General features: G+C 35.0%; 1 protein-coding gene across 1 annotated transcript in view; it reads right to left on the reverse strand.

Annotated features, from left to right (window-relative positions):
* The window catches only part of LOC140444301 (aldo-keto reductase 1B-like), a 31,603-nt gene extending 15,302 nt beyond the window's left edge, over positions 1 to 16,301 (reverse strand). Inside the window, exon 1 of the mRNA XM_072536051.1 lies at positions 16,141 to 16,301. Coding sequence (XP_072392152.1) covers positions 16,141 to 16,212 — 72 coding nt within the window. The 5' untranslated portion in view covers positions 16,213 to 16,301. The remainder of the gene's footprint in view (positions 1 to 16,140) is intronic.
* Positions 16,302 to 16,521: the final 220 nt, after the last annotated feature.

Below are 16,521 nucleotides of genomic sequence, written 5' to 3' on the forward strand. Positions count from 1 at the left end.
TTAAAAATAAGGTTGCCCTTGACGTTCTGAGTTGGATACTACATTTTTAACATTCACTAATTTTTAGTTTACATTTTGTTAGCACAATGTGCCGATCCTGACCGTATAAGTTGTTATTTAATTACCAGAAAATCGAATGATCCATAAATCAAATTAACCAGTTTATATGCAATTAGATGCAATTCACTTATCTGTTACTAAAGAAACTTTTTGTCTTAATCTAGTATGTATATATATAGTCCACCTGTTACACTACTTGCACACGATAATGTTTTCTTTACAAAACTTAAAAAACTATCATCTCTTGGTAATCTTATCATTACTGGAGATTCTAATTTTCCAGAGATCACCTGGCCAATAACTTCATTATCTGTCGACGAAAGCGCTTATAATTTATTTAAAAGCTTTCTAGTAAATTCGAACCTGATACAACTCATCACAGAACCTACTAGATTTAAAATTAATAACTAACCTTCTTCTTCTTCTTCTTCTAATGGCGCTACAACCCTTTGTGAGTCTTGGCCTGCTTAACAATGTTCTTCCATTCTGCCCTGTCGGATACTTTCCTTCGCCACTGCCCTATGTTCATGGTTTTAAGATCCCTCTCTACGTCGTCTATCCATCTTTTACGGGGCCTTCCTCTTGTTCTGTTTCCTTGGGGCTTCCATCTCTGGACTACTTTTACAGCTCGATTATCTGGCATTCTTTCTAGGTGACCAAGCCAGTTTAGTCTTTGTGACTTTACAAATCTGACAATATCTGCGCTCTGCATTAGTTCATCCAGCTCGTGATTCATTTTAATTCTCCACGAACCATCGCTGCATTGGGTTGGTCCAAATATCTTCCTTAGTATTTTGCGCTCAAATATTCTCAGTTGATTTTCATCAGTGGTTGAGAGGGTCCACGTTTCACATCCATATGTGACCACTGGTCTAATTACTGTTTTGTAGATTCTCAGCTTAGACTCACGATTCAGTAACTTACTTTTCATTAAGTCTTTGTATGCATAAAAGCACTTATTACCGCTAAGAATCCGTGCTTGTATTTCTTGACTGATGTTGTTGTTGTCATTTATTATTGAGCCTAGGTAGGGAAAAGTGGAGGCATATTTGTAGGTATGGTTGTCTACCTTCAGATTCTCATGTTCATTCGATTTTGTGCACTCCATATATTTTGTTTTGCTTTCATTTATATATAGACCAAACGTAGCAGCTTCTCGTTTCAGTTCTATAACTTTTTCGCTTAATACACTTTTGTTGCGGCTTATTATGGCAACATCATCCGCATATGCGCATATTTGCATAGATCTTGTATTAATACAGCCGTTTATATCCAGTTTTCTAACAACAGCTTCTAAAGTTAGATTAAAAAGTGTTGTTGATAAGGCATCCCCTTGTCTAACTCCATTTTCAATATCAAAGGCCTGCGTCATATCTCCATCTATTTTCACCATAGCTTTGGAACCCTCCAGAGTCATTCGTATAAGTTTAACCAACTTATTGGGTATCCCTAACATAGATAGTTGCTTTAACATCTTTTGTCGATCTACTCCATCAAACGCCTGTTTGAAATCGATATACAAGTTGTAAATAGGTATGTTATATTCAACACATTTTTCATGTATACCTCTTAACATATGTATTTGGTCAATAGTTGACCTCTTTGGTCTGAAGCCACATTGGTATTCACCAATAATCTCCTCCGAAAACGATTCCAGGCGGCTATATATAATTCCTGATAATATCTTGTAGATGACATTTAAAACTGTTATGCCCCTATAATTTTTGCAGAGTCGTTTGTCTCCCCCTTTGTACATAGGAAGTATGATTCCCACTTTCCAATCTTCTGGGATGACTTCTAGTGTCCATATGCGGTCGATTAGTTTATGGATACGCCTCCATAGCGCATGTTCACTATTCTTTATCAGTTCTGCAGTTATTCCATCTGTGCCAGGTGCTTTGTTATTTTTTAGATGTTTTATGACGTTTATCGTTTCTTCCAATGTTGGTTGCTCAACTAGTTGTTCTGCTGTGTGGTGAATTATCTCTTCATCTTCGTTTTGTTCTTTTTCTGGGTTTAACAGCTCTTGAAAATGCTCCTTCCACCTTTTCATTATTTCCTCTTTCTCGCTGATAATTGCCCCATTTTTGTCCTTGCAAACTGTTGATCTTGTTATGTATCCTTGGGTGCATTGCTTGATTTCCTTGTAAAATTTTCTAGCCTCTCTTCTGTTATTATAATCTGTAATTTGTTGTATTTTTCTATTCAACATTTCTCTCTTTTTCCTTCTGCATATTTTCTTTCCATCTTTTCTGAGTTCTTCATATGCCTTTCTTAATTATTATTATATTAATAACCAACCTTCTACTTTAAATCTAGTGCTTATTAACGATGAACAGCTGATTTTATCTCTCGAAGGCAGTTCTCATTCCTCTTCCGAGGCATAATCCTGTTTCTATGAGCTAATAGAAAGGCAGGAAGAACTTTCCGTCCAGTTGCCATCTACACAGATAGTCAGGCAGCGGTTAAGGCACTTAATTCTGTCAATTCTAAGCTAGTATAGGACTGTGTGTGTACCCTAAGTAAACTAGGTAACTAGGAGACCGTAACAAGGTTACGGTAGCCTAGATACCGAGGCACGAGGGTCATAAGGGCAATGAAAAAGCAGGATGAAATGGCCAAACAAGACTCATCAATGCTATTCATTGGACCGGAACCCTTCTGCGGCGTTGCAAAGACAGTAACAAGAACGGCTACAAGGAGGTGGGTAGCTCACAAATCTCTGGATTGATGGAGAAATTCACCAGGACAAAAACAGGCGAAACGGTTCATTACAGAACATTCGCCAAAATTTACGGCAGACCTAATAAGCAAAGACAGGAAAACAGTCAAAACCATAGAAGCTCTTCTAACAGGGCACTGTAAGCTGAATAGGCACTTGAAGCTGATGGGATTGTCAGATGATGACCTGTGCAGATTCTCTCACCTCGAAGAAGAAACAGCAGAGCACATTCTATGTCAGTGTGACAGTATGTTCTTTGCATTAGGAGAACAAAATCCACCGACAAATAGCTACATGGTAGGTACAGTCTCGAAGCAAATGGACTTTTAAAAAGGGTCAGGCTAGGGAATGTTATCTAGGACTAAAGGACCGCAATAGATCTGAAAAGATCGCAGTGGAATCAACCAAAAAGGCCACCTCTCTAAATCTATCTATCTATGAGCTGTATGGTTTTAAAGTCTATCAGTAGGGTGCTAACCAGGCTATAGACCCCCTCCTTCTTTATCCAGGCTTGGGACTAGCAACAGTTCTATCGAGCTACTCGATCCACCCAACAAAACTGCAGGCGGAGAGCTAACTAATTGCGAGCGAACTAATTCTACTATTCAAAAAAAGAGATAAAAAAAGGTAGAAAACTACAGAGGTATAAACTTGTTAAATACTATGCTAAAACTTACAACTAAAATTTTACAAGTGCTAATAAATCAGGTGATAAGATTAGCAAATGAACAACAGGGTTTTCGTAGTGGAAGATCGTGTACAGATGCAATATTTCGCAAATTACTGAGAAATCACTAGACCAGCATTTCTGTGTCTGATTGACCTAAAGAAAGCGTTTGACAGAGTAAGACTCAAAGATGTAATCCATCTTCGGTAGAATAGAGAAGTTCCCCTAAATATTATAAAAACTATCGAAAACATCTACCAAAATAACAAAGGAAGTCAGAATAGATGGACAACTTACAGAATCTATAGAAATAGGCAGCGGAATAAGACAAGGAAATGCATTGAGCCCCATGTTCTTCAATTTGAAGACGGAGAGGATACAGAGTGGGTAACAAAGAAATGAAAATACTCTGTTACGCAGACGACGCAATATTGATAGCCCAAGAGAAAGATAGTCTGCAAAGACTGATCCACAGACTTAACATAAAAGTAAAAGAATTTAATATGACAATCTCATTTCAGGAAACTAAAACAATAGTAGTCAGCTAAGTACCAACCAGATAGCAAAGTAAAATAGAAATTGATGGCATCAGTATTGAACTTCTTCTTCTTAAAGTTCCATCTCCTATTGGAGGTTGGATATCATAACGGCTATGGTCACTTTGTTAGCTGCTGCTCTGAAAAGTTGTAGTGAACTACAGTTAAACCACTCTCTAAGGTTCTTCAGCCAGAAGATGCGTCTTCTTCCTATGCTTCTTCTTCCTTGGATCCTTCCTTGCACAATAATTCTCAGCAGCTCATATTTTTCTCCTCTGGTTATGTGACCCAAATATTCTAGTTTTCTTCTTTTTATGCTGTTCATAATTTCTAACTCCTTATTTAGACGTCGTAGTACCTCAGCATTGGTAATCCTTTGAACCCACTGAATTTTTAATATTCTTCTGTAACACCACATTTCGAACGCTTCTATTTTCCTTATGTGTTGTTTCTTCAATGTCCAAGCTTCCATTCCGTATAGTAAGATAGAAAATATGTAACATCTTAGAGCCCTCAATCTGAGATGCAACTGAAGGTCTCTGTTGGTAAGCATTGTCTTCATTTTCACAAATGCTTGCCTTGCAGTTTCAATTCGGACTTTGATTTCTCTGCTTTGGTCATTTTTGTCATCAACCCAGGTTCCCAGATATTTATATGTCTCTACTTTTTCAGTATTGAACAAGTAATGGAAATAAAATACCTGGGAATTACACTGTCTAGCTATGGAGATCTGGACAAAGAAGTGATGGATCAAGTACAAAAAGCAAATAGACTGGCAGGATGCTTTAATAACACTATATGGCGAAACAGACACAGTTTTTCTTTCTAGTTCAACTTTGTAAGATATTTTGTCTTTTCTAGCAGCTCTTGACAATAATTGTAAACACAATTGAAAGCTCGAGATAATAAATAGTTAACCAATAGCCCCTTTTATTGACTCCAACCCATCCAAAACATTTATATATATATATATATATATATATATATATATATATATATATATATATATATATATATACAAACTACCAAAACACGATATTAACGGTATTAGGAGAAGTGAATATAATAAAAAAAACACAATTCCAACCTAAAATAGGGAAGGAAAGCCTCTACAAAAATATAAACAGTAACGGAAAAATGTTAATAGATTTCACAACGGAAAGTATGTACCATGATGGTGGACAGCAAATACTTCCCCCAAACATCCATGGCAAAGAATGAAAAACTATGAAAGAGTAAGCGACAGGGAAGAAACCCCGGACATGGAAAAACTCAAAAAAATTTTTTTTTAGAATGGCAATATCGGATAAATTCAAAATAGATTTGCTGTCCTACAAAACCATGAAGAAAAGATAAGGATAGGATAGTATAGTATATAATATCAAGGAAGAAGTAGTCTTACAAACTTTAGGAAATAAAAAGAGACTTAAATAGAACACATAGTTTGACAACGAATGCCAGGAACAAATTAAAAGAAGAGAAGTTAGAAAGTAATGTCTAAACAAGAGACACAAGTTGATGTGAAGATCGTTGCCGTGATGTGAAAAAAGAAACAAAGAACTAAATAGAAAAAAAAAGAAGATTACGAAAATCAAATAGCTCTGAAGCCTTTGTAAACACAAAGCGCTCAGCTAGGAATTAAATTATTTACACACTTTTTTTTTCAATTCATTCATTTGTCATAAGTGGGTACAAAACATATCAGTCTTTTGCAAATATTAAATTACAAACCAAAAAGAGGAAGAAGGGTAGTCCTCTCCTAAAATATAGAGTAAAGTTTAATGCTGAAATAGGCAAAAAATAGTTTGAAATGAAGAAAAAGAAAATGTATTTACTGATTAACGTAAGAGATACTTTTATTTTTATTACTTAATAAAATATTATTAATTACATTTTTCATTTAAAATTCTTTTTAAAAATAAAAGTACTTATCGCAATTTCAAAATATATTTGTAAAATGTTTGGTATTACGTAGATAACTATTCTATATTAACTAACACATTAACGATGCTTACCCATGCAGTTAACAAATTTAACGTAAGTGTTTAAATACAAATTCAACCCAATAATTGGTAATCTTACATTTACCTTAACTTCCTAATTTTACCCATATATTTGTAATATATATTTTAATTTATAAGGTTATTTCCATATCGGTAAAACTATATCAATTGCAAAATGTTATAACAACAATTTCATAATACAAATATTTTATGTGTGCAAGCATCTCAGGCCAAAGGTACCCATTTTGAGCAACCATTAAATCATTTACTACGCAACATTCGACTGCTTATTCTTTCATATCGTCGACAGAAAAGTAAGAGCATAGCACATTCGAATTATACTCCAGAGTGTCTGTATATCTGATCATATATGAACATCATAAAGAGTTACCTCAACAAGAGGTACGTTCAAGTGGAAAAACCAAGAGGCCTGAAATCATCACTGCAAGAATCCATACTGAGATCAACGCTGTGGAATGTTCCATACAATTAAACTATTGCTGACGGTCTAACCCTACATACTTATTCAATCCAAAAATAACTGGTAGCTACAATTAACAAAAAGCAGAACAGTCAAAATAGTCGATACTTGGATGAAAAATTAAGATCTCCATTTGACAACAGATAAAAAAACAGAAATTCTGTTCTTGAAAGCTCCCAGAACACATCTCGATATGACTTTTGACATAGGTAGTACATATAGTAGTAGAGCCGACAAATTGGGTTAAATACTTTGGCATATACCTAGATTGATGTTTAAGATACAAAAATAACTAATTAAAATAGTCCAAAAGGCAGAAGGAAGAACTAAGGCATTAATAAAATAATGTCCAATATCGGCGAAAAAAGTGACCACAAAAGAAGGATGTATCTAGAGGTAGTAAATTCCACCTTTTTTTATGGCGCCATCATATGGCATAAAGCTCTGAGAATAACCAAATATAACGAAATCTTTACAAAAGCACAAAGAAAGATTGCGAGTGCATTCAGAACTACTTCAACGATTGTCCTACAGGTTGTAACAGGTACTCTTTCTATTTACCTCCTAGCCAAAGAGAGAAATTCTATATAATAGATAAAATGGACACTTACCAGAAACTAAGTCAGAGGTAAGATTACAGGTGCTGCAATTATGGCAAAACGAATGGCAGGTAAAAACGACGAAGGCTTGATGGACCAAAATAATAATCCTTGATGTGGTAACGTTATCTACATGTAGGTTTAGAAGGTTGATTATATTTATACTCAATTTCTTACTCGCTAGGTTCCTTTAGATTGTACACATACGGTATAAAGAAGACCGCCAATTATATATGCATAGATTCCGGTGTGCAGGATGACACAGATGATGAAACTTAGGTTTTACAGAAAACGAAACATTTATAACATCAGGGCTAGGAGAGGTCTGCGCACAAATTTTTATGCGGAAAACTATACAGAATAAATATATCTTTATTAAGCAAGACGAACAAGGTGGATAGTTTTTACTATAAAAGTTTAGAAGTTATTCGTAGTGCGATAACGGGTCCCCATACAGCCCAGCGGTACTACGAAATAGGCGTAATTTATTCACTTTTTACCTTATTTAATCAATTTCAGATAGAGCGGGAATAGACAGCGTCGATGCAGTCCAAGTTTCATTTTTCAAGTACCTACTAGTCCACCGAGTGCGTTAGATGAAGGAGGGAGTGAGTTCTACGTAGTAGGCAGGGAATCATGACACATCAACAGGCAAGATCTTCGTTAAGGTTTACTCATCATCAAAAAAGGTTTACGTAAAGTACTACACATTAATGGTGCTTAAGTTTGTAGATTCAAGAGTGTGTGGTTTTCACTTTAATATAGCACTGAAGAAAACTTCTCTGTGTTATAGTACTGTTAAAATTATTAGTGTTACTAACGACCAGTTATATTTTAAGTAAGTTCACAACTGAACAACAAAATTTTATACCATAAGCTTCATTAACAATACCTAAAAGACTCATCCTACCAGTACTGATACATAAAACTTACGCATACCTAATCATTTTCGCAAAAAATAAGAAGATGTAACGTATTAAAAAGCTTCCACCTTTATTTTATTTATTTTCTCTTTATTTTGCTAATTTCGTGCTACATAGCATATGTTCTTGGAATATGTGATAAGACAGCTAAATATAGGAAGAGGTAATCTTCTAACAAATAAATCAATACAGATTGCCGCCTATGCCGATGATATCAGCATCATGTCTCGCAGAACAGAAGAGGCGGCAGAAATATATTCACAATTAAAATCAAAGGCAAAAGAGACCAGACTAGAAATAAATATTCAAAAGACAAAAAAGTTAACACAGGCAACAGCTAGGGGAAACAGACGCACAGTTGAATTAGAGGACGATATTGAAACGGTAGAAAGTTTCACATATTTAGGAGTTACATTAAACACAGATGGAACAGAAGAACCAGAAATCCAAAGAAGAATAGTAAAGGGAAACAAAGCTTATTTTTTACTCGATCATGTGTTTCGCTCCAAAAACACACACTGGAGATCGAAAATTAGGGTCTACAAAACTATTATCAGACCAATAGTATGTTATGGATGCGAGACATGGGTGATGACAGAAGAGACAAAAAGAAAACTAGAAGTCTTCGAAAGAAAAGTCATAAGAAAGATATTTGGACCTATTAACGAAAACGGAATATGGAGATCCAGGTATAACCATGAACTCTACCAACTGTTCAAAGAGACACCGATCTCAGAATTCGTTAAAGTTCAGAGACTTCGCTGGGCTGGTCATGTAGTAAGAATGGAGACAGAAAGATTGCCGAAAAGAGCCCTTGATAGTAAAATGCAGGGCGCAAGACCAAAAGGAAGGCCACGGAAAAGATGGGAGGATGAAGTGGCAGCGGACGCGCAAAATTTGCTAGACGTGAGAACCTGGAGAAGATCGGCGCGGGACCGACAAGGTTGGAGGCATAGTTTGGAGAAGGCCAAGGCCCGATTTGGGCTATATAATATATTCTATTATTTCTCAGCAAATCTTTCTCACGATATTTTTTTATGACAACTTTATAAATTTCTGCAGTAATAATAAAACTTCGTCAGTCGTAGATATATATTTTGAAATATTCTAAATAATAATCCTTTTTTAAAGACGCCGCCTTACTACCCGTAAAAAACAACATTATTTTTAGACCACGCCGATCTTGAATTCAACCTTTGTTAAATACATTTCCCAAAATCAAAATGCAATATAGAACGTCCCTAGAAAGGCCTAGAAAAAGGTGAAAAGATGCAGACAGCGAGGATTTGGAGAATATGAGAGTAAGATAATGGAAAATAGTGGCACAGGACCGACGAATATAAAAGGCATTAGTAAACGTGGCAAAGACTGACGAGAATTGTACCGCCATTGATGACGATGAATTCCCAAAACCGTTAGTTTAAGTTAGGTACGTTTTTTAACAATATAAATATTATTACTATTTTTTTTTAAATAGATCATGAATTCCTAACATTACTTCCAAAACATCAGTTTGGTTGTCGGGAAAATCACTCCACTACCCAACAAGTTCATCGAATGATGAACGAAATATCAAAAAGTCTTGAAGAAAAGAAATACTGCAACGCTGCATTTCTAAACATTTCACAAGCGTTTGACAAAGTCTGGCAGAGAGTTCTGGTTTACAAAGTAAAAATAGCACTATCCAGTAACTATTTCCTCCTACTTAAATCCTACATATCAAATATATACTTCTTTGTAAAATTCAAAGACCAACAATCCAAGCTCTGCCCTATCAACTCCGGAGTCCCGCAGGGTAGTGTTCTAGGGCCGCTGCTTTTCTCACTCTACGCAGCCGATATACCAGAGACTAATAATACTACAATCGCTTCCTTTGCTGAAGACGTAGCAATACTAGCTGTAAATGAAGATCCCATACAAGCCTCACAAAACCTGCAACATCATCTGAACATATTCAGTGATTGGCATACAAAATGGAGAACAAAAATAAATAAAACAAAATCAGCTCAAATAACATTTACCAACCGTCACAATATATGCCCACCTGTAAGAATGGAAAATGTGAGAATACCAACAGTAACAGACGCTAGATACCTTGGCCTCCATCTTGACCAACGTCTCACTTGGAAGAAACATATCCAGACTAAAAGAAGACAGCTCGACTTAAAATTTCGGCAAATGTATTGGCTTCTTGGACGTAAATCAAAACTTAACATCCAAAACAAAATTCTTCTATACAAAGCCATACTCAAACCTATCTGGTTCTACGGACTACACCTATGGGGCTGTGCAAAGCCAACGTCGCTGAATATTATCCAAAGATAATATCCAGTCTAAAGTGCTAAGATCGATAGTGGATGCAACATCGTACATAATTAATCAAACACTTCACTACGACTTAAAGATTCCTTTCATCATTGAAGAAATCCATCGAGCCACGGAGTCACAAAATGAATGTACCATTCACCATGAAAATGGGCTAGTTGGGGAATTATTCAATAATGGTCCAGCAACAAGAAGACTACATAGAACCTGGCCCCAAGACCTACTTCAAAACTAAACCAAAATAGAATAAGGTAAGACATCATTGGAAGTCTCTCCTTCACGCGCAAAACCTGTAACACATTTACTTAATACTCTATAATGATGTAGATTGTAGATAAACATATATAATAAAAAAAAAAAAATTAAACAGTCATTTCCCATCTGCAGTTGAAGAAGATGTAACACCTCATTTGTTCGTCGAGAGACCACTTTTTTGAAACTGGGGTATTAATTTTCTTGGATTGAGTTATGATAGCTAGGTATAGCTAACTTCTGCTTATTTAATTCTTCATCCAGATCTATTTCTTTGTTACTTATTCCTCTTACATTTCAGGTGACGACTTTAAGCCTATCCTTTATACCAAATAATTTGTCATTGTGACATGTTTCTCGATTGTTCATATTATTTATTATGAAGATATTAACATGGTGGGAAGATTTTAAGTTGTCACCCTGTATAGTATTACTAGACATATTATTTATAATCTTTCGTAGTTAACTCACTTATTGTATTAGTAAAAAATAAATCTATCACTGTCGATGGAATATTTTAAGGACACAATTGTTTACCCACTTGATCTACAAATTACTGAGTTGAAGCGGAACTTCTTTATTAACCAATTAACTCTACAAAATAATAGACCATAATTGATAAAATATAGTAGGTATTATGCATCACTATGTTTATTTTGGCATTACGTGTTTTATTTTGTTTGCTTTAGCTTAAAATACTAATGCACTGACCTTCGGAAATGAATAGTTGCATTTATTTTTTAGAGTAAAGATGGTAAAATGATAAGTAATACAGCTATGCTGCTTCATATTTAATATACAGTAAGTTTTCGTTTTATGCGGTAAATACGTTCCACAGAAAAGCGCATATAAAAAAATCGCATAAAAAAGACATTACTTGTTATGAAAAAGTAGGGATACGGTCCGTAGCCTTCTAAAATTACATAAAACCATAACAAAAACAAAAAAGTTTGCAGAAATTAAAAGAAATAGGCTACATGATAAATTACTTCGAATATCTAAAAGAAATTCATACAAAAGCTTAAAAAAACTAGTATTCAAAACTTCTTCTTCTTCTTAAAGTTCCTATCCGTTCCGGATGTTGGCGATCATCACGGCTATCTTTACTTTATTTATTGCAGCGCGGAACAGTTCAGTGGTAGTCGTGTTATACCACTTTCGTAAATTTTGAAGCCAGGAAATGCGTCTTCTTCCCGGTCCTCTCTTACCATTTACTTTCCTTTGGAGAATCAGCTGGAGAAGGCCGTAACGTTCTTGATTTCTCATTACATGTCCTAGATATTCCAACTTTTTAGTTTTGACGGTCATGATAATTTCACATTCTTTCCCCATTCTACGCAGGACCTCCACATTAGTAACTCTGTCAACCCAGGATATACGTAAGATGCGCCTATAACACCACATTTCGAAAGCTTCGAGCCGATTCATAGATGCAACAGTCAGTGTCCATGCTTCCATTCCGTAGAGCAGAACTGTGAATATGTAGCAGTTCAATAGACGGCATTTTGGTTTTAATGATATGTCTCGACTGTTGAAAATGGTTCTCAATCTAACGAATGCTGCTTTTGCTTTTATTATTCGCTGTTTAATTTCTGTTGAGTGGTCCCATTGGCTATTTAAATTGGTGCCTAGATATGTATATTGCTCGACTCTTTCTATATTCTGTTGGTTGATTGTAAGTTGAGCGTTTAGTATTGGTTTTTTACTAATTGTCATAAATTTGGTTTTATTATGCTAAGAGCTAGTCCGTATCTGTTGCTGACTTCTGTTATGCGATTTGTTAATATCTGTAAGTCATTCAGATTATCGGCAAAAACTATAGTGTCATCTGCATATCTAACGTTATTCAACCATTCACTGTTTATTAGTATTCCTTTCGCACAACCGTCTAAAGCTTCCTTAAATACCCATTCAGAATAAATGTTGAACAACAATGGAGACAAAATACAGCCCTGTCGTACTCCACGTTCTATTGCAATTTTATCAGTTAACTGGTCTTCTATTTTGATTTTGGCCGTTTGATTGTAGTAAATGTTTCTGATAATTCTAAGATCTTTGTTGCCAATTCCAATTTCTTGCATTAGAGTCATTAATTTGTCATGTTTTACTCTGTCAAATGCCTTCTGATAATCTATAAAGCATACGTATATGTCTCAATTCACATCCCTGCATCTCTGAAATAGCACCTGTACAGCAAAAAGGGCCTCCCGTGTTCCCAGAGCATCACGAAATCCGAATTGTGTTCTTGTTAGTTGTTCCTCACATTTTGTATATATTCTTTTGTGAATGACCTTTAGAAATGTTTTAAGTAAATGGCTCATAAGGCTTATAATTCTATAGTCTTCGCACTTTCTCGCATTGGGTTTTTTTGGAAGATTTATAAAATTTGACACTAACCACTCTTGGGGAACCACGCCCGTATCATATATACTGTTAAATATATTTGTCAACCATTTTATGCCATCATAGTCCATAAGTTTTAAGAATTCTGAGTGAAAATTATCAGGGCCTACTGCTTTACCATCTTTGGTGCTTTTGATGGCATATTTCACTTCTTCGACTGTAAATGGTGGTCCAGATTCGCAATTGGTGTTTGTTGTAATACCAGTGTTACTTCGTATATCTTCAAAAGTTTTTTCTACGTATTTAATCCGAAAAAAATATTTAAAAAATTTAATAAATTAAAACTTAATTTATTTTATTTGCACTGTTTGCGAAGTGGCTTTGGTTTGGAAGTAACAACGGAATCCCCGAATTGCAAACGTTGACTTTACTGGCATCTGGATGTGAATAATTAATATTTAATTATAATACATAGTTAATAATAGAAATTTTTGGATGAAATACAAATCGCACAACTTTAAAATCGCATAAAAATAATCCGCATAAAAAGAGATTTCTTTCGTTTTGTAATTTAGTCTATAAGTCACTCGATTTTGTTTATATGTCGTTCCCATTTTATTCTGTATTATTTTTATTGCCTAGCCGATCGAGATATCCAATTCCTGTTTTACAGTTGTATTTCTCTGTCGATCAATTATTTTAATCCCAATCTTCTGAGAAATAATGAAGGCACCTAAACTATGGGCAATAGGTATTAGCAGTTGTTAGGATACCTGTATCAAATAGTATCATGAAAATGCCTTTTTATTTGTTAATTTCTCTGGTCTAAGTGGGAACGACTGAGATTTGCCCAGATCAGTACCACCAAGACGTTGAGCGAAGATAATCGTCAGAATGTCATTAAGTGTTGTTGAAAATCCTTAATGCTAGGTTTTCCCTATAGGTAACAATTTTGGATTACCAAAATCTGTAGTTCATCGAACGCTCAAAAACGAAAATTAGTATCCCTTCAAAGTCAATATCAAGCAAGAATTGTGGGAAGATCTAAACGTAAAAAACTGTATCATGTTAGGTATCTGAAATTTTATCACAACATTTTATTTAAACAAAATACACGCTTTGTTCAAGTCTGGAAAATTCACATTGGTTTCAAGAGTGTCATAAAAATACCACAAAAATTTAACGTTTTGGATTGGGATTGTTAAAAATCGGATATAGGACCCATATTTTTTTGATTGAAAAATGGAGATGTACTTAGACTTTTGACATCTTGACCAGCCTTCGCAGTCATGTTTTCTAATGAAGGCGATCTGGATTTACTTATGGTTCTAACAAGATGGTGCCCTGTCTCATGTTAGGAATGTTGTGCTGAAATATCTTTAAGAAATATTTTTAAATCGATGGGTTAGAAGAAGGTTTATTAAATGACTATTTAGCTGATAGTTGACACAGATCCTAAAATACGAATATCAAATATGGACATTGATAAAACTTAACAATAACAAGGACGAAACAAGACATGCGTCGAAAACTCTCAGATCGCTTAAGAAGATACACAACAAGGATAAAAAGCATTATCAAGAATTATAAGCGACCGAGAATAGCTATTTAAAAATACAGCGAAATATACACAGTTCAATTTTCCAGAAATGGAAATAATAGTTTTAGTCATGGAAAGAAAAACAAATGAACAAGATGATACTGTCATCTATAAGAAGGACCGTGCCGGTCTCAGCTTGTGTAGAGGAGGGACGCTGAACTGAGTAGGGGTCCTTCAGTACCTTGTGCAAGACAGACTGGGCGGGGAAGTCCTTAACTACGACACGGCGCATCCCAATGGCTGATAGGGAACGTTCCTCTAGATATGCAGGACAGGTATGAATAAGGCATCGCCAAGTAAGTTCCCGCGGATCAACTGAGGACATGACACAGGTCAGCAGCTGTGTCATTAGTGGCCCGTGGCTGAGGAATAAAATTAGGAGAAAATAGATACAAACAAACAAAACCAGTTTCTACTAGCCACGTAGAACATCCAATCGATGGCTAAAGATAAAAAGGTCTACGAATTAAAAGAAGAAGTATCGAAGACGAAACATATGGTGGGGTAGGATATCTTGTCAAAAAGTATCTCACACCATACATTTCTACATATAAAAGCGTTTCTGGTAGAGTAGCTTATATTATAATAGACCTAGATAATAAAACCAAGATCAAGGTTATACAAGTGTATGCTCCCACAACAACACATCAGGAAGAGGTAGTTGAAATATTCTACGAAGATTTGATAACTGCATTAGAAGAAAATGATACAAAGTATACCATCACTATGAAAGATTTCAACGCAAAATTACGTAAAAAAGAAGAAAATACTAAAACGAAATAAAAGACGACAGAAATTATATAACTTCTTAGAACAACACGCCATGAACACACACTTCAAGAAACCAGCAAACCGAAAATGGACGTGGATATCTCCCAATAAAAAGAAAAAACGAGATCGATTACTTCTTGTGTGAAAACAAAGACATTTTTGAAGATATAACTGCTCTCAATGGATTCACAACTGGTAGCGATCATCGCCTTTTAAGAGCAAGGATTCTTGTTAAACAGACGAAAACCAGTAGAAACAGGTCACATAATTATTGTAATCAGATAGATCAAACTAAAGTGCGACAGCAGGGAGATGAGTACAGAGAAGTCTTAAGAAAAGAATTTGTAGAACATATATCAACAAAAATATTCCGACATGAACACAATTAATAAAGAAATGCAACGAAAGCTCTTGAAAGCGGGACTGACTGTTGCAAAGAAAACAGAATGAGTGATGAACAAAACGGTTGATGGAAAAGGGACGCACATTTCTAAGCGAAGGAAAGCGAAACACCGATGGTTTTAAAGAATTGAATAAACAATAAAATAAAACAAAATAAAACAGTTGAATGATTGGAGTTTTTGATCAACTGAGTATCACTTTTAAACGATTTTCAACACTCTGTCATATTAAGTATTGTAAAAAGATTATTAAAAATGTCTTCATTTTTAAACACTTTTCCATGTACCAAATAGCCTTTACCTTTCTTCATTTTATACATTTTTTGTTAGTTTATAGTAGTTACCTAGTGAAACCTATCAGTTTAGGTACTTTAATTCTTATTAAAAAAAAGCTATAATTCTAAGATTGATCCTATTTTAAATAATATTTTTTTTTAGTAAAATAAATAAAACTCACCTTCCATGTGCCTAGACCATAGGCGGGAAATACTTCTCCGTTGTTGAACTTGACATTGGGTACCTTGGCCATGATGAATGCTGTTCAAGAAATTACGTAACGCCCTTCTCTCACTGTCGGACACTACAAAATGTAACCAAAATCGTGAAGAATTTTAAATTTATAACCAGCAGCCGTCCGATCCTGTTCAGAATTCGTATAAACTAAAAACGACCAAGCGGTGTTTCATAGTATATAAAAAATGTATTAACTAACAAATGATTGGTCGACTGCTTAGTAGGTTTTTATTGATATAATAATAGGACTTGGCAACTCTACTACAGTGAGTCTGTTCATTATGTCGCTGTTTTTAGTGAATACCTTTTGTAAATTGATGGGGTC

Source organism: Diabrotica undecimpunctata, chromosome 1 (assembly GCF_040954645.1).
Source record: "Diabrotica undecimpunctata isolate CICGRU chromosome 1, icDiaUnde3, whole genome shotgun sequence".
Lineage (NCBI taxonomy): Eukaryota > Metazoa > Arthropoda > Insecta > Coleoptera > Chrysomelidae > Diabrotica > Diabrotica undecimpunctata.